Source organism: Balaenoptera ricei, chromosome 1 (genome assembly GCF_028023285.1).
Source record: "Balaenoptera ricei isolate mBalRic1 chromosome 1, mBalRic1.hap2, whole genome shotgun sequence".
Taxonomy (NCBI): Eukaryota; Metazoa; Chordata; class Mammalia; order Artiodactyla; family Balaenopteridae; genus Balaenoptera; species Balaenoptera ricei.
The window spans coordinates 2,326,939-2,345,008 of NC_082639.1; the positions used below are offsets into that span (position 1 = coordinate 2,326,939).

Below are 18,070 nucleotides of genomic sequence, written 5' to 3' on the forward strand. Positions count from 1 at the left end.
TGGCTCTGGGCCTTGGGATGTGCCCAGTCCTGGCCAGGCCCTCTGCCGGGAGACGGGAGCACAGGGGCAGGCCTGGGGGCCCGCATGTGGCTGGACCTGTTCCTGCCTCTCCTGACCATGGACAGCGCCTCGCCGGCTCTGCTCCCGCTCGCTTGGCCCTCACCTGCTGTCAACTCACGCCTCAGGCCCTGTACACCCCTTGCCAGAAACACCTTCTTAGGGAATTGGTCCTCACCCCACAACTGCCCAGAACTGAGGGCAGGAGATGAGGGACAGTCAGGATCCCTATGGGCTCATAGCAAACCTGGGTGTCAGAGGCCGAGCTGGCAGGGAGGGCAGAGACCCCACGGGACTGGCCTAGGGCACAGTGGGCCCACTCCAAGTCTGCCTGGGCTGGGCGGGCGTGAGGTGGGGCTGCACCACCCGGGTGATCCCTGGCTCTGAGCCCGCTGCTGGGCTGGGGTCTCCCAGCCGCGGTGCTTCAGCAGGGCCTGCTGCGGGGCAGGGGGCGGGGGAAGCAGGTTAAGGGGCAGTGGTGGAGGGTCTGTCCCAGCTGCCCTGGTCTCTGCGCCTCAGCACCTGTCTCCGGAGAGACTCTGCCCCCACCTGCTTGGCCACAGTCAGGGAGGGGGCCCCAGCTGGCCCGCACCTGTCTGGCCTCAGCCTGGCACCCCAGTTGGAGTCCCCTCTGGCCATCTCAGGACGGGCACTGGGGTGGAGGGTGTGGGGAGGTGGGCAGGGGCCTCTGGCCTGGCATGTTTCGGCTGCGTGGCCTCCGGGGGCTCGCAGCGGTCGGCGGTCCTCGCTGGAGGTGCAAGGGCTGGCCCTCCCCGAGGCCCAGTGCAGCCTCGGCCAGGAGCGGGGCGAGGGCGCGGGACAGGAGGGAGGGGCCCCCGCTGCCCCTGCCCCCCACTCCCTCTGAGGCCTCTTTGGCTCCAGGGCCACATTCCCCGAGTAGACCCTGGGCAGTGGCAGGCCTGCGATGGACAGGTAGATGTGACTGGCCTGGGGCAAGGCAGGGAGGTGGGACGGGGCAAGGAGGGGCAGCCAGCAGCGGGAGCCGGGGGAGAGGAAGTGACCTCGGAGCCTGTCCGGCTCGGTCCAGCACTGCTGGGTGACGCCCAGGGTCCTCACGAGGCCTGCTCCCCAGGGTCGGGGGGAACCTTACGGGCGGCCGTGGACGGTGCTGGGGTCTGGCCTGGGTCTGGCTGGCCGTGTCCTGTGTGCCCCACGGCCCAGCAGGTCTCAGCATGGAGAGCTGGGCGCACTGGCCCAGAGCCTGGGGGATGCGCAGCACCCCTGCCCCGGGCTCCCCTGGCACCGGATGCCTGGCCCACGGAGGTGGGGGGCCACAGGCAGGGGCACGCTCCTCCACGCGGCCCACCTCAGAGAGATGTGCCCCGGGGCCCCAGCTGGACCCGAGTGGCCGGGGTGGAGGTGGCGTCCCGACAGCCCTGGGAGGGTTGGGAGAGGACGGGACAGGACCCTTGGCCTCCCCTCCCACAGGAGGTTCAGGATTGGGGTGGTCTGCTGGAGGCGGGTCCCAGGAACTTGACTCCTTCGGGAAAGCCCCGGGGTGGGGTCCACCTGGTGATGCTGCAGGAGCAGGTGCCCAGGACCCAGGGGTCAAGGGCAGCAGCTTCTCTGGGCCAGGCCCGAGTGACACTAGATAACTGCCTCTCGCTCTTTGCTGGCAAGAGGGTCCCAGGTCCTCAGTTTCCCCACAGACACTTCCAACACGCACCTCCAGAAATCCCAGGAAGGACTCACGGGCAAGGAGCCGAGATGTTCTTTCTAAATGTTTTTTTAGAGGGTCGGGCTGACAAAGAAAAAGAAACGTCAGGGGTTTTCTGCTGTAAGTTGAATACGTTTCCAAACCTCACACGGAATCAAACTGCACCAGAGAAGAGCAGCAGGGCCGGCGGCTTCCCCAACATCAAGGAGGCCCCAGACCTGATGCCACGCGGCCGCTGAAGCCATAGCCTGATGCCAAGAGGGCAGCTCAGCTGCGGCCCCAACCCGGAGCTCCCAGCAGGGCTTCGCCGTGACACCCACACCCACGTCAGCCACAGCGTCTGCGGCCTTGATGGCCCGAGGGTCATGAAGTGACAACCCGGAGCCACCGATGCACACAGATGTCAGGTAGGTTTGGGGAACACCGTCACCTGGTGTCCACTTCAGCGCAGTTAAGCACGGCTGCCCCAGGGCCGACGAAGGGCAGTCCTGGCAGTGACCAGAGAGCTGGGTCACGTGTCAAGGCAGCCCCACCATGTCCTTCGAGGGCTGGCCGGGCTCTGGGGAACCCACGTGGCCGTATGGAAGGCCCAGCGTGTGGGGTCTGGGCCTCATTCGGGTCTGGTTCTGACGGCTACGTGCCTGGGTCCAGGGGGGGCTCTCGCACGTGCCTGCCAACCGCCTGTCGTTGTGACAAAACACAAACTGTCCTTTGCAGGTCAAAGACCACGGAACACGCGTCACTCAACAAGAAAAAGCTGGCGGGTCAGTTTTTCCTGTGCTGGCCGCTCCTGGAGCAGTGAGGTCGGTGAACTGCTGACCCAGAGCTGGAAACACCTAGAATGCCAGATGCTGAGACCCCCTCGTCCGGCACATGCTCCGTGACTCCTGGCATCGAGCGCCCCACGCCTCCTCCAGTCACTGCCACCCCCGTCCTGGAGCAAGGTGACGACGGCTGACCGTCCTGTCTGAGCGTGGAAGCCTGTTTTGCAGTGGGAAACCTGCGCACTGACCTCCAGACGCAGGTGTGACACCTCACGGCCCTGGTGCTGCTTTACAGACGACTGACGCCCCCGCCCTCCCCAAGTCCGGCCAGGGCAGCAGGCGGGTTGGGCCGTCGCTCCCGGATGCCCTGCCTCCCATCCCCAAAGCATCCTACCGCAGCAGTAAGAAAAATGATTTTGCCAATTCTAAGGTCACGTTAAAAAAATGTTTTTATAAAAAGATTATGGTTTACAACAACTGGAAACCATGACATCCCACATTTCTAAGCTGCAGTGCTGGAACCGTAGGACTTTAAAAGCTATTGTGTCGTAGAAAAATAACTGTGCAGCTCAGTAAAATGCATGTTGTTCAGCTTCTCAACTTAGAACTAAATATTCACACCAACTATAGTGTCCTTTCCCCCTGTGAATACAGTGAGTTGCTGTGTGGCTACATGATTTCAGAACCCTTTGAGCAGTTAGTTCCAATATTCAAGTGATTTCATAGAAAGCACTGGCAGAGTCAATTTGGTGCTGTAAAGGTGAAATGACTTAACTGCATGTCAACGTGGCACCCCCTACGACGGAACCGACTGGAAAACTGAACAAAGAATGCACATATCTTAAAAACTACCGAGGTGAAGGAATAATTTAATATCACCACACGGAAGCCCTGCAGAGCCGGTGCGGCGGGCAGTGCCTCCCTGGGAGCCTGGGGCAGTGGCCCGGCCGTCAGCGGAGCACGGTCACGTGGGCGGCGGCGAGGTCCAGGTCCGTCTTGGACGGATACACCACCTTCAGGTGCCCCTCCTCATCCACCACCCGGACCTGCTCCACCACCAGCGGGGCGCTCCCAGCCTGTTCAGCACCGGTAGTCGCCCTGGGATCCGAGACTTGTCCAGGAATGGCATCGACTTCGTGGTCGGAGAGGGAACCTTCGTCTTTATTTTCCAAAGTGTATTTGTTGATTTCTGCCATTTTCTGCAAATGAAAAATATCTTTTTAACCGAGAGATTAGGGGCAACCCAGGGAAGACAGGCTGCCGTCACCCATATGGCAAAGGGCAGCGGACGTGCCATCTGTCCCGCGGGGCCAGAGCCTCGGTGGGCAGGATGGGCGGGCAGGACGCTAACCAGGATGAGGGCGTCCATAATGTCCTTGCAGATCTGCAGGCTGGCGGCGCTCGTCACTTCCAGAAACAGGTCACAAGTGGTTTTCTTAATCTTAAACAGAAATCAGAAAGATTTCAGGAAAGAATCAAGGTATCACAAGCAGAGACCAGCAACTGCAAGGTCTAATCTGCAGAAAACCCTGTAAGACGGTGTCACACAAATCCGGACTGTCGCCCTCCCGAGGGGGGACACACACCGGGGCGCGGCACACGCGGCAGCGAGCACACGCAGCCACACACGTGAACGCGACACGTGACGCGGTCTCAAAGGTGACAGACGCTGGTAGACGCCGCCCACCTTCGTCTTCTCGCTGTTTGTTATGGGCGGGAAAGAAATCACATCGCCGTTTGCATCCACGAGGCACGGGTAATGCTCCTTCCCGTCCAGCAGGTGAAGGTACCTGGGTGGGAAGAAATACCGGTAACAGGCACAGCTGTGGAAACACGCCTAAAGGTGAGTGGACGAATCGCAGTTCTCTGGACACAGTAGGTGTCAGGTCAAGGGCATGTGACACGAGCCAATTCAGGGGAGGTGTTCGCAGGGCCTCCTCGGTGCCCAAGCCAGCCGAGCCTGACCCGGATCAAGCGCAGCAGGCCCGGCTGTCCCCTTATCCATGGCGCGCTCTCCCTGGGCACCTGGTGGACATGCCGAGGGCCCCCCTCTGAGACAACACAAAGCCTGCACTCCTGGCACCTGCTTCTCTGAAGCCATGCGACACGGGGCCACGGTGGATCCTTCCCCCCCGCGTAAGAACCCGAGAGGAGAGTGAACGAAACCTGGACGGCCTCTCGAGTTGGGGCAGCTTCGCGAGCGCCCGCCTCGGCACAGGCTGGTGAAGGGGCCCCACCTGTGCAGGCCCGACACGTTCTGCCTCCTCTTCTGCTTCCTGTGCTCCTCGGCCTCCAGCTGCAGCTGCCGTACCAGGTCCTTGGCCTTGGCTTCCCGGCGCCCCAAGGGGACGATCTATGGGGTGGACACCGCACGTTGGCCTGTTGCTGGGGGTCCCAGCGGGAGGCTTCTGAGAGCTGACAGTCCTCCAGGCGGACGTCCATCGGGCTGAGGACAGAGGCTGCCCCCACGTCACGTGCAGATATACTGTGCCTGCAGAGGTCACCCTGGGGGCTGAATCTGAAACCCGCCTAGTGCACAGCCAGGGTTCCACGCCTGTGGCTCTGAGGAGGCCAAGGGAAGAGATGGGGCCAGCGGTCGGAGCCAGTCCCCTGGGAACCCTCCGCCTGGGGCCCGAGGAGCCTCACGCAGAACCCGAGAGACCAGGAGCGGGGCCTTGACAGAACTCACACTGCGGTCAACCCCAGATCAGGGGGTTTGCAACTGGGATATAAACCACAATTTCTGGTTAAAAGTTAGTGAGCAGGTGAAGGAAACCACTTTCAAATCACCACCTCCTTTGATGTGTTTACTTTTGAAAGTAACTGTCAACACAACCTGTTTTATTTTATGTTCCTGCTGGGAGCAGAACAGGGTCAGATTCTACCCAAAATGCTCTGACTCAACCACCTGCACGTGTATTTTTTGAAAAACACACAAGGAACACTCAAACTGCAAACACTGGGACGTGTGGCCTCACCCTGAGGTCTTGCGGGGGGCGGGCGGCATACAGCAGGGGCCCCCGGATGGCTCTGAGGTCGTGGGTTGCGATGGTGGCCGCCGTCCTCTTCTCACAAAGGTCCTCGTGCAGCTTTGTCTGCAACACAAGTTCAAGGGCAGGCAGAGCTCAGTGTCCAAGGCTGGAGGGCAAGCCCCCCGCCACCCCAGGCCCCCCGGAGCAGCCTCCCCAGCCAAGTATTTATTTCGTGGAACCTCCGCTGGAAAGCTGGTATCTGCTTATCAGCAGAATTTCTTCTCGCCCTAACTCTACGGTGCAATGCTTGAGACTTCAAAGAACCCATCTCGAGCTAAAATTTATGAGTGAATAGAAGTGTGACTTAAAAACAACCCCAGCAAGCTTTTCCTCCAAAACACTGATCTTCGAGTTCTGAGCTCCTGGCTCGGCTTCCTCCCCGTACGTACGGCCTCAGCCCCGCAGGCCACGCTCGGGGTTGCCCACGTGCAAGGATGTGCTTTTTGCTCTAATAGCTGGGCAGACTTCACAGAAGAACAACGAACTCTTAAGTCTGTCTAGCTGAAACCTCACAAAAACTAAACAAGTCACCCGAGAACACGATGGCAAGAGCTAACGATTTCAACACTCTCTCATATGAGACTGAACATGGCACCTATTGTGTAAGTCAGAAACCCACGCGCACAGCAGAGACTCAGGGACGCTGACTGCGCCGGGTCCCCTCCCCACCCCACGGGGGCCGGGTCGCCCCGCCCACGGCCCGCCCTCCCCGCCCCCATCGCGGCCGCGGGCACCCACCTGGGAGGAGAGGAACCGCTTGAGCGCGTTCCCAGGCTGCAGGTCCATGCCCCGCACGACGGCGCCCACGATGAAGGGCCGCACGTCCCCGACCCCGGGGCTCACCGTGACCGTCAGCGGGGCCGGGTTCTCGGCCACGTGCAGCACCCGCAGCAGCAGCCGGCTGGCCTCGTCCACCCACGCCTCCTCGGCCTCGCCGCACTCCCTCTTCCTCCGCTCCCGCCGCTTCCTCCGCGCCTCCTCCCTGTCGGGGCCCTCGGCCTTGCCCCGGCCCCGGCCGCCCCCGCGGCCCCCGGCGCGCAGGTACTCCAGGATGGACCTGGTCTGGCAGCCGCTGACCATCTTCTCCAGGCGCTTGTCCCGCAACCTGTTCCCCCGGAAGTTGATGTCCTTGAGCTTGGGGCAGTCGGCCAGCTCTGCTGGGATCTCACTCAGCTGGTTGTTGGACAGGTCCAGCGTCTGCGAGGGAGACCGGGACGCATGAGACCGCCGGGACCCGCCCTCCTGCCGCCTGCCCCGCCTCAGCCCCATGCCTCTCCCCCAGCCCAGCGCCCAGCACGGATGCAGTGACCGGGGCCCCTCGGAGGGGAGGCGTCAGTGGACTGCCAGTCGCCTCTGTGAAGTGCTGGTCTTGCTTGTGCTGCCTGACCACCGTGTGCCCGTAGTAACAACCACGGCAGAATTTCCCATCGATGGTTAGGTTAGAGGGGAAAAAAGACAACGAGGAACGCGGGGAATGTCTGGTTATAAACACATAAGGACTTTACATGAGAAATAGGTTCCCCACAACGTAGCGCTGAGATGTCTTTAGTTAAATGAGCCAAAAAGCAAGAACAGAGCAAGAGTAACACAGCACGATGCTCTCTATCCTGCGTGTGCGACAGACAGCGACTCAGCGTCAATGCTGGGACGCGGGAGGAGGGAGTGGGGGCTACTGCTTCTGCGCCGTAAGGAGGTTGGTGAAACCCTGCGGCCCGTGAAAAGGAACCTTCTATGACTACTACTGAGGCTGCCATCAGTGTCGCTGACGCGGTGGAAACGGGCCAAGTGGCCACCTCACGTGGTGGGCAGAAGGCAGGGTCCTGTGCCGGGGGAGGGACTCAGCTGGTGGTAAGGAGGACAGGGCCCCTCCCAGGAGGCCCAGGCGGCACACAGCCCTGTAAGTAAAGGGCTTCTTCCTCGTTCTCCTCCAGGGCCCGTGGGAAGCTCTGGATGGGCCCCGCTCGGCTTCGCTTGGACCTGACACGGGGCCTGGGGAGAAACCCTATCACCTGGTTTGGTGGGAGTAAGCACAGGGGACTGGCATTTGGACAGCAAGGCAGTGACGGGCGGCAGGGGCCTCCCAAGGGGCTGCAGATCCGGGAGCGCTCGGGCAGGCCCCTCCTCGCACCCAGGGAGCAGCGCCCACACCAGCGTGGCCAGCGAGGAGTCCTGGTTCTGACGGGGACACCACGGCCCCGAATGACCACAGCTGGGCCACAGCGGGTGGCGGATTTGTCACCAGCTGGGAAGGGGGGCAGGGGCTCTGACTATCCACAAGATGCTGTCTGCTGTGGCTGGCACAGAGGGTGGTTTTCAGGGAGCTTCACAGACCCCGGTTATGAAGGAAACTCCGGCTCAGCAGTCAGGCTGCTGCGAGGCCGGAAGAACCAGGGTGGAGGAGGGGTGTGAGTGCCCGACAGAGGGTGACAGAGGAGCCTCCGCACGGCAGGACCGGGGGCTCGGGAGGGAGGGAGCAACTGCAGAGCAGACTTTGATCCTGCAGTTGACCCAGAAATGGAGAAAGAGAACGTGAGCCTGACACGGTCTCCAGTCACCACTGGGGACCGAGCACTCAGGGGTCACGCGGGCTGTGGGTTAACCGGACGTCACCGTTTGGTGCCTCTCCAGGCCTCTCCCTGCTCTCAGGCGAGACTGGACAGGCGGGTAGATGGGCTGAAACGTGGCCCTTCCAGGCTTCTCTGTGTCCTGCCCCCCCCATGCTCACGCACACACACACCCACCCGTGCACAGGACTCGGCGGTGCCCCTGCGCCCCAGCCTGGGGTCCGCTGGCCTCCTCACTCACTGCTAACTGGCAGCGTCAGCAACAGCCAGTGCCGAGCCCAGGGCTGCGGAGCTGCTCCCCCAGGACACGCCCAGGTGTCAGAACGCACCTGGACGGGAGGACGGGCCGGGGCCACCTAGACCAGGTATCCCTGTGTGCACCCTCAGCCTGGCCTGGGCCAGAAGAACCGGGTCCCCGCCCACCGGCAGGCTGTGAACAGCAGACAAGGGCTGGCATTTCAAGGTCAGGTTTGGACCTGCACACCCAGCTTGGGGTCTCAACAGCTTGAACTCCACTGGCAACTCTCACTACAGCGTGAAAACACAGCCGCCGCGGGTGGAAGGTCTGTGCCTCCATGAGGAAGAGACCCACAAAGAGCAGCAGAGGAATGGCCGGCAAGCGTGGGGGAGGGTGGCCCCCAGCCCCGACCAGAGCAGCGTCAGCCCAGCAGCCTGGTGAGGTGGTCTCCACGGAGGACAGGTGCAGGGGCACTGGGGCGCGGGTCTTTCAGGGGCAACAATCACCAAACACTGGGCATTTTGGAGCAAAGGGCAGTGGCAGCAGCCAGTGCCACAGACAGCAGCCCAGGACCTGCCCCGGGGCCCTGCGGGAGACAAACAGGGAGCAGGGCAGGCAGCTGACAGGGCTCTGGGGGTGCCATGTCCAGCAGAGGCGGGGAGACCACCGACGAGTTCAAAGCGGCCCCCACAGCAGGACACACCACCCGGCGCCAGGCACGCAGAGCCGCAGGTCGATGGGGAGTGGAGTCCACGGGTTTCACGGCCGGAGCGTGCGTGCCGGAGGGAGAGCCTGCAGCTGAAGTGATGTCTGGATGGCGTAAAACTGCGCAGGGCAGGGGGCGGGGGCGGGAAACCCACAATCGCCGAAGGGAGATGAAGTGAACTGAGTGCCCGTGAAGTGAACTGAGGCACTCTCCCCTGTAGGTAACACAATAGTGACACCGGCCAGGCAGGGCCAGCCTCTGACCCTAGACTGTGACTTGACTGCTGGGCTGAGCTGCGGGGAAGGGACCCAGAATCCCTGGTTGTGAGACCCTACAGACACACACTCTACCCCTGGGGGTGTGGAAGGACCCCCCTGTTCCAGGTGAGGGGACCTGAACCCACCATCTCCAACAGCAAATGAGAAAATGAAAAGATGGAATGATTTTTTTTTAACTTCAGTTTTTCATCACTGGACAAAGGTTTCATGGTCAAAGTTCCACTTCTCTGTGAAACGTGATTACGGGAGAAGTCCCATAAATGAGCGACACCAGACAACATGAGTGGGCACAACTCCTGGCAGGGCTGGGAGAAACCCTGAGTGCCGTGGCCCTTCAGCTGATGAACGTGCTGTCCCGAACAGTTCATAGATCTGGGGGCACATCTGGCCTGCCCGTCCCTCCAGCAGTCCCCGGTGGCAGTGCCATGGGTCTGGCTAACTGTCACTTACAATAAGGGCATCCTTGGAGCACCACAGCCCTGCGGCTGAGCCCGATGGGTAACAGAACCCCAGTGGGGAGAAGCCCAGCTGAGTGGGTCCGAGGTCAGGACAGTGATGAAGCCGGCTCCCCAAGCAGAGTTAAGTGGGGAGGGAAAGGACAGCTCTCCCTTCAGCTTCCTCGTCCCCGGCAGCTGCAGTGGGGAAGAGGGTCTGACCTTCATGGCTCCCAGGGAAGTGGGTACCAAGGAGCTCTCATTTGCTGTCTCCCGACTGGGAGGTGAGTGGGACAAGCAGGGGCCTGTGTGCTGTCACCTTGGTGGCCCCTACAGAACCACGCCTCCAAGTATTCACCTCCTTGTGTGGCATCTCCCACAACTCTGGACTGAGCTCTACTTACTGAATCAGCAGGATGCAGTGGAGGTGGCGGGCTGCTAGGTCCAGGTCTGCACCTCAGGAAGGCCTGGCAGCTCCTGCCCTTGTGCTCTAAGGAGCCCTGAGCCGCCATGTGAGAGGTCGGACTACCCGGTGGCGGCGGAAGACGTCCCAAGATGACGTGGAGAGAGGAGTCAGCCACGCCAGCCACGCCAGCCATGCCCGCTGAGCCTGGCCCTGAGCCCACGGCAGCTGACCGCAGCCACACGAGTGATCAACGGCAAGGCAGCAACTGTCCAGCTGGGCTGGCCCACAGTGGAGGACCGTGAGCAAATAAAACGACCGCCGTGTTAAGCCACAGCCTTGGCGCGGTGATGCGGCCACGGAGGACCCGCACCAGTGCCATCGCCGCGCTTTCTTCATGGCACCGTGGTCATCCTCAGAGGAGAGGAGACAGGCAGGAGCCCAGGGCGCCGCCACAAGACACTGAGCTGAACCCACACTTTCTGGTTCCGAGTGCGGCTGTCCGACTCTGCTGTCCCCTCACCGCACAGGAAGGACAGAGAACACCTCTGTCCTCGGAGCGCCAGGGTGTGGAGCGACACTGCTTCACCCAGCTCTAGCAGCCGTTCCTCGTGAAGGCATCGGTTTAGAAAAGGCCCCCAAAGGACATCTAAGTCCAAAAGGGATTCCAAGTAGCTCTTACATGACACTCTCCAAGAAACAGGTCTCTTCATGTGAAAGAGATCGATGGAAGTCTAAAATGGGGAACAGGATGGACCGGCCGAGGGGGGATTGAGCAAGCAAGACGTTCTCTTTCACCTGAATGAGGGTGCTCTGGACACAATAAAGGCTACTTTACTGGGCGGGCACCCAGAGGTACTACAGAACGTTAACAAAACAAAACAAAACCCAAACTTGAATACTGCTAAAACATTATAGATTTGAAGAAAAATATAAAAACTGTACACTCACACGATGCTATGTTAAGCTACACATTTGGTACATCTACCTTCTGGGAAACCAAGAGACGTATGAGATGGGTGATGGAGTAGAAAGGGGTTATATCATGTGTCACACCACAGCCCTGAAGGGAAGCTACAGCCCTGGGACCAGCATCCCAGGAATCGTCCCCCACAGCTTCTTCCCGGAAATGCCAGTTAGCGCGTGTCACTCTGCAGGGTGGCCTCCTGTTTCTCTTAACTATAAACACACACACATACACACGCACACAGATACATCCTGACATAAAGACATTTGTAAAATGAGTTGGCAACAACTTTAGAGTAATTCCTGCTGCAAATAGGTCAGTTGCTAAACTGCACACACGTTTTATTGTCTTAAAAAAGTCTGCATTGGGAACCTACCTCAACATCATAAAGGCCATATATGACAAACCCACAGCAAACATCATTCTCAATGGTGAACAACTGAAAGTATTTCCTCTAAGATCAGGAACAAGACAAGGATGTCCACTCTCGCCACTATTATTCAACATAGTTTTGGAAGTCCTAGCTATGGCAATCAGAGAAGAAAAAGAAATAAAAAGAATACAAATTGGAAAAGAAGAAGTAAAACTGTCACTGTTGCAGATGACATGATACTATACATAGATAATCCTAAAGATGCCACCAGAAAACTACTAGAGCCCATCAATGAATTTGGTAAAGTTGCAGAATACAAAATTAATGCACAGAAATCTCTTGCATTCCTATACACTAACAGTGAAAGATCAGAAAGAGAAATTAAGAAAACAATCCCATTCACCATTGCAACAAAAAGAATAAAACACCCAGAAATAAACCTACCTAAGGAGGTAAAAGACCTGTACTCGGAAAACTATAAGACACTGATGAAAGAAATCAAAGAAGACACAAACAGATGGTGAAATATACCATGTTCTTGGATTGGAAGAATCAATATTGTGAAAATGACTATACTACCCAAAGCAATCTACAGATTCAATGCAATCCCTATCAAACTACCAATGGCATTTTTTTTTTTTACAGAACTAGAACAAAAAATCTTAAAAGTTGTATGGAGACATATAAGACCCAGAATAGCCAAAGGAATCTTAAGGGAAAAAAACGGAGCTGGAGGAATCAGGTTCCCTGGCTTCAGACTATACTACAAAGCTACAGTAATCAATACAGTATGGTACTGGCACAAAAACAGAAATACAGATCAATGGGACAGGATAGAAAGCCCAGAGATAAACCCACGCACCTATGGTCAACTAATCTATGACAAAGGAGGCAAGACTATACAACGGGGAAAAGACAGTCTCTTCAATAAATGATGCTGGGAAAACTGGACAGCTACATGTAAAAGAATGAAATTAGAACACTCCCTAACACCATATACAAAAATAAACTCAAAATGTATTAAAGACCTAAATGTAAGACCGGCCACTATAAAACTCTTAGAGGAAAACATAGGAAGAACACTCTTTGACATAAATCCCAGCAAGATTTTTTTTGACCCACCTCCTAGAGAAATGGAAATAAAAACAAAAACAAACAAATGGGACCTAATGAAACTTAAAAGCTTTTGCACAGTAAAGGAAACTATAAACAAGATGAAAAGACAACCCTCAGAATGGGAGAAAATATTTGCAAACAAATCAATGGACAAAGGATTAACCTCCAAAATATATAAACAGCTCATGCAGCTCAATATTAAAAAAACAAACAACCCAATCAGAAAATGGGCAGAAGACCTAAATTTCTCCAAAGAAGACATACAGATGGCCAAGAGGCACATGAAAAGCTGCTCAACATCACCAATTATTAGAGAAATGCAAATCAAAACTACAATGAGGTATCACCTCACACCAGTTAGAATGGGCATCATCAGAAAATCTACAAACAACAGATTTGTAGAAAGGGTGGGGAGAAAAGGGAACCCTCTTGCACTGCTGGTGGGAATGTAAATTGGTACAGCCACTATGGAGAACAGTATGGAGGTTCCTTAAAAAACTAAAAATAGAACTACCATACAACCCAGCAATCCCACTACTGGGCATGTACCCAGAGAAAACCATAATTCAAAAAGACACACGTACCCCAATGTTCATTGCAGCACTATTTACAATAGCCTGGTCATGGAAGCAACCTAAATGCCCATCAACAGATGAATGGATAAAGAAAATGTGGTACATATATACAACGGAATATTACTCAGCCATAAAAGGGAACGAAATTGGGTCATTTGTAGAGATGTGGACGGACCTAGAGACTGTCATACAGAGTGACGTAAGTCAGAAAGAGAAAAACTAATATTGTATATTAATGCATATATGTGGAAGCTAGAAAAATGGTACAGATGAACCGATTTGCAAGGCAGAAATAGACACAGATGTAGAGAACAAACCTATGGACACCAAGGGGGGAAAGCGGGGGGTGGGATGAATTGGGAGATTGGGGATTGACATATATACACTAATATGTATAAAACAGATAATAAGAACCTGCTGTACAAAAAAAAAAAAAGTCTGCATAAAAGGATGGCAATGAGGAGGAAGAAACAGAGGCTTGCTTCTTTAAGCACAGGAGCCTCTAGGCTGGATTTAGGCCATGGTCACGGCAACTCCTGCCCTCTGGTCTCTTCCTCAACAGACTTACTGGGCCCTTGTTCCGAGTCGAGCATTCTGTTGGGACCTGGGGTCCCCGGATGAATAAAATAAGCAAGCAGTCCCTAGACAAGAGAGCCTAGACGAAACCCCAACCTATTTGCTGTGTACTTTGGCAACCCCTTCCGGCCTTCTGTAAGACAGGAATAACCACCCCTGCCTTGGAAAGCCGTTGTTGGGGTCAAGTGAACTATCACATGTGAAATCACACGCGTGACCTTATACAAATTCCAGTCATTTCACATCTCCACGCCCTGCCTGGGTGGCCCCACGCACAGGGCTCACCCAGTCCTTTCACAAACGTTTGGAGATGCAAAAATTTAGACACCCGTCCCTGCTGTTGACCTGCTTCCGACCTGAGCGGGAAGCCCAGTTAGTCCACGATCACGAAACACTGTGTTGCGTGTTAAAGCACAGTTGTGAGCAGAGTGTGTGGGGCGAGCCGAGAGGACCACCCGAGGACGGAGGCCAGGCTAGTGCGAGGGGACCCGGGGGTGGGCTCGCTTCCCAGAGATACCGACGCTGCGGTGGCCCTTCCCGACCGAGTTGGGACGGCTCGGCACCGGGAGGAGACCCCCGTCCGTGGCTACCACAGGGCCCGCCCCGCCCGCCCCGCTGACCGCTGACCTTGAGCGAGGCCAGGTGGGCGATTTCGGGGCTGAGCTCCCGGAGGCAGTTGTCGGCGGCCGCCAGTTCGCTGAGCAGCGGCAGCGCGCCGGGGCGGAAGAGCGCGGCGGGGAAGGCGTCCAGGCGGTTGCCGGTGAGGTTGAGGGTCTGCAGGCGCGGCGCGCAGCGCGCCAGGTCGGCGGGCAGCTCGCGCAGCCGGTTGCCACTGAGGTTGAGGCTCTGCAGCTGCGGGAGGCCCGGCGGCTCGGCGGGGCCTAGGCCCTGGCCCGGCGGCAGCGCCTCCAGCGCGTTGCCTGACAGGTCGAGCACGCGCAGCGCGGGCAGCGGCCCGAGCTCAGGGCTCAGGCCGGGCCCCAGCGCGTTGCGCCGCAGCACCAGGCTGTGCAGCTGCGGGAGGCCCTGCGCCAAGCCGGGGCCCGGCTCGCGTAGGCTGCCGCAGCCGCTCACCTCCAGGTAGTGCAGCAGCGACAGCGTGAAGAGCCGCGGCGGCAGCCGCCCGCCCGCCGCGCGCACCCGCTGCTCCAGCCCGGGCCCGGTCAGCAGCAGCTCCCGCCGCCGCTCCCGCTCCGCCAGCTCCAGCTCCGGCCAGGCCTCCGAAACCGCCGCAGCCGCCATCGCGCCGCCACTCCCGCAGCCCCTGCCGGGGCACTTCCGGGGCACGCGGCGCCACTTCCGGTCTGTGCCGGAAGGAGTCGTCGAGAGCTGTGCGGACGCTAGAGCGCCGCAGCGAGGGCCATAGAGGAGCCCGGTGGGGCGTGGCTCGAGGCCGTCGCTGGCGGTGTCCGGGTCCTCACCGCGGGCGTGTGGGTGGGCGCCCGGGGCGCCCATGCCCACGTAGGGCCGTGAGTGCTGGGCCTCCGGCCGAGTCTTCCTGCCCGCGAGGCTGTCGGGGAGCAGCGGGGAAGGCCCCGCACGCCGTGCTCTGTGGTCTCGGCCGAGCCCCTAAGACAAGGCCAGAGAGCGAGTCTGCGGACGCGTCCGCCTCACGGACCTGAGGGAGACGCCCGGGAACGTGGTGACTCCCAGGTGGCCTAGAATTCAGGCTAAACGCCGTCTGAAGGGGAAGGGGGAGGAGATGAGTGGTTCTTAGGGGAGATGAACGGTCCCTAAGAGGACAGACGGGCGGAAGGACCGTGTGACAACGGGTGTTATCACTTCTAGTCCCTCCGGGGACGAGCCCGTCTTCCCTGGACGGTGCGCTCCCGGGAGGGGGTCTCTGACGACTGAGTTCCTTTGGGAGGATGTGTTTAGGCAGAAGGGGAGTTCAGACAAACCTCTCCCTGCGTTTACTGATTTCCAAGAGCACACAGCTCAGAATAGTCAGTGTACCGAGGTGGTACATTTCGGGGTGGTATGATCTGAACTCCTAGTCATATTTCGGGGTGGCATTGTCTGCTATCCTTCAAAAACCTAACCAAGTCCTCTTCGTAATTTCCCATCCGCTGCCTCCCTCTCCCTGCCCTGTGGCTGTAACCCCCCAGCCGCCCTGTATTAAGAGTTGAGTTCACTGTCTCCTGCTGCAATCTTGCATTAGGTCTTCCTTGCTGGTTTTTAACAAGCATACAGTGCACTTTTTTTTTTTTTTTTTCTTTTAGAGGTTAGTGATTTGTGCATTGGAATCACCAGGAAGTTACAAGTGACTGATGCCCCAGTCCCTGGTCCAGAGATTCTGGCCTAACAGTCTGGGCTGCAGCACGGGCATGGGGGTTTTACAAGCTCCCCGGGCGTTTCTGTTGGGTACGCAAGGTTGAGAGTCCGCTAGGGATCAGATCGTTTCCATGTGTTAGGACCCACTAATCAGGGCTGTTTGGAGGAGGAGGGTGGGAGGAATAGTGCTGAGGTCGGCTGTCCTGTCCTCTGCCCCTGTTTTCATGAACTCCTCACCCCAGCAGGGTTTTCGGTTTTATTTTGTTTAGAAATTCCTGAACATTGTATTGAAGGGTGATGTACATCCAGAAAAGTGTGCACATAGCATAAGTGAATTTTGTCCAGACTGAACACATCCGTGTAGCCATCACGCAGAACAAGAAACCAGTGATCACCAGTCCCCCCAGACCCCCCTTGTGCCCTGATATTGCAGTTTTGCCAGTTTTTGCACTTCGTGTATAACGTGCAGGGCCGGCTCTCAGTGCCTGGCCTCTTTTGCCCCATGTCATGCCTCTGGGAGTCATCGTGTGTGGGAGGTACTTGGGGGTCGTTTGCTGTCTGGCATTATAAGTGCGTTGTGACTGTACCATGTTTATTTCTGGCAGGGCCTTTGTGCTGCCCTGACTTCGCCCCCATCAGCCCCAGTGACCCCACACAGGAAAGACAGATTTTTGTCTTGGTTGCTGTTGTGACCAATTCCACCTGTGAAGGGCAGGCAGTGACTGTCCCCAGGCAAGGCCGGGAGAGGTGAGAATGGGCCCCTAGGACCTCTTCCACCTGTGCCTTCTGAGCCGGCTTCCACTGCCCTCTGCGTGCTGCTGGGTCTCCTCAGTGATTTCTTGGAAGGTTGTACATACATGCATGATATCAGTGGCTTTCGGTTCCTGGGACCTGGTGTTGTCTTGCTTGCTTAGTTTCTCGTGGTAGATTTCTGGGCCGCTGTCCAGCAGCTCATGCTAACACACGTCATCTTGACAGGCTATGAGAGTAGTAATAGTTTTATAGTAGCCAACACTGGAAACAACCAATGACCATCAACAGGAGAATGGATAAATAGATTGTGAGACGTTTCTTCAAGTGGATGACCACATGGAGAACGTGTCTGAGCTGCACACAGCAGCATGACTGACGGACGGTCAGGGTCATGATGGGGAGGGACGAAAGCAAATCACACAGAGATACACACGGTATGATTCCACGTGCACAGCTTACAGATACGTCAAACTCAAGATTCTTTTGTCTGGGGATACATGCCTGTGTGGTGAGTCTGTGAAGACAGCCAAGGTTGATACTGCAGACAGCGCGGCCAGACCCCAGTGCCACTGCCGTCTCTTCTCCAGCTGTGCCGAGCTGCTTGGTCGGCCTGCAGGGTGCAGCCGGTCCATCCAGACCCCCTCCATCCCCTTCCCTGCCCCAGTCCCCATCGCTGTCCCCGCCCTGGGCCCCGACCATGTCTCCACCCGGGCTGAGGCTGGGAGCTGGAGGCCCTGGACACCTGGCAGTGCTTGCCCTCCGGCCACTGTCCCAGCCTCCGGGGTGATTTGATTTAGGATCCCTGAATTTGGTAAACAGCATTCCCAAGCGTTGTCTCCTTTCCCCGTGGGGTGAGAGAGATCTCCATCTAGAACCCTAGCAGTGGTTCCAGCAATGACCCCCACCTTCAGCAGGACACTGCTCCCCTCCATTGCCAGGACTGATCCCGGGACACCGGGAGGCACCAAGAAGGGGTGGCCAGGTGACCGGTGTGGAGGCGGCGCTGGGTCACTCCTGGGGAGTCCTCAACCTTCAGGACGAGGGCCATGAAAGGGGGCTTTAGGGATGAGCTAGGCCCCGGGACTCCTGCTCACAAGGGCACCCACCCTGCTGCTCAGAGTCTGACCTCACTCTCTTCCCCGCTTTCCCTGCTGGGACATCTCTTGATGGGGAGGGGGCTGCACGCCTCCCCTGCACTTGAGAGCTCAGAGACTGGGGTGGGGGGGGAGGAGGAGGGGGGTGGTGTCCTTCCTCCTGAGGCTGGCTCCTCCCCCACACACAC

General features: G+C 57.8%; 1 protein-coding gene and 1 long non-coding RNA gene across 2 annotated transcripts; one reads left to right on the forward strand and one right to left on the reverse strand.

Annotated features, from left to right (window-relative positions):
• Positions 1–1,067: 1,067 nt before the first annotated feature.
• LOC132353190 (uncharacterized) lies at positions 1,068–7,272 on the forward strand. Its single transcript, XR_009498973.1, has 2 exons — positions 1,068–2,142; positions 2,453–7,272. It is a non-coding gene; the product is annotated as an uncharacterized LOC132353190 (long non-coding RNA).
• On the reverse strand, positions 3,341–15,033 carry LRRC47 (leucine rich repeat containing 47). Its single transcript, XM_059904117.1, has 7 exons — positions 14,389–15,033; positions 6,270–6,728; positions 5,478–5,594; positions 4,737–4,852; positions 4,187–4,289; positions 3,851–3,940; positions 3,341–3,698 (listed from the first exon to the last, which is right to left on the reverse strand). Exons 1-7 carry the CDS (start codon positions 15,001–15,003, stop codon positions 3,450–3,452), a joined length of 1,749 nt encoding a protein of 582 aa, XP_059760100.1. The 5' UTR covers positions 15,004–15,033; the 3' UTR covers positions 3,341–3,449.
• Between the last annotated feature and the right edge of the window lie 3,037 nt (positions 15,034–18,070).

Excerpts from the sequence above, each read along its gene's own strand:
- LRRC47 (XM_059904117.1), bottom strand. The coding sequence starts at position 15,003 with ATGGCGGCTGCGGCGGTTTCGGAGGCCTGGCCGGAGCTGGAGCTGGCG. Across the intron at positions 5,595-6,269 it reads AGCGGTTCCTCTCCTCCCAG|ACAAAGCTGCACGAGGACCT; the intron begins GTGGGTGCCCGC and ends CTTGTGTTGCAG. Across the intron at positions 4,290-4,736 it reads AACGTGTCGGGCCTGCACAG|GTACCTTCACCTGCTGGACG; the intron begins GTGGGGCCCCTT and ends CTTCCCACCCAG.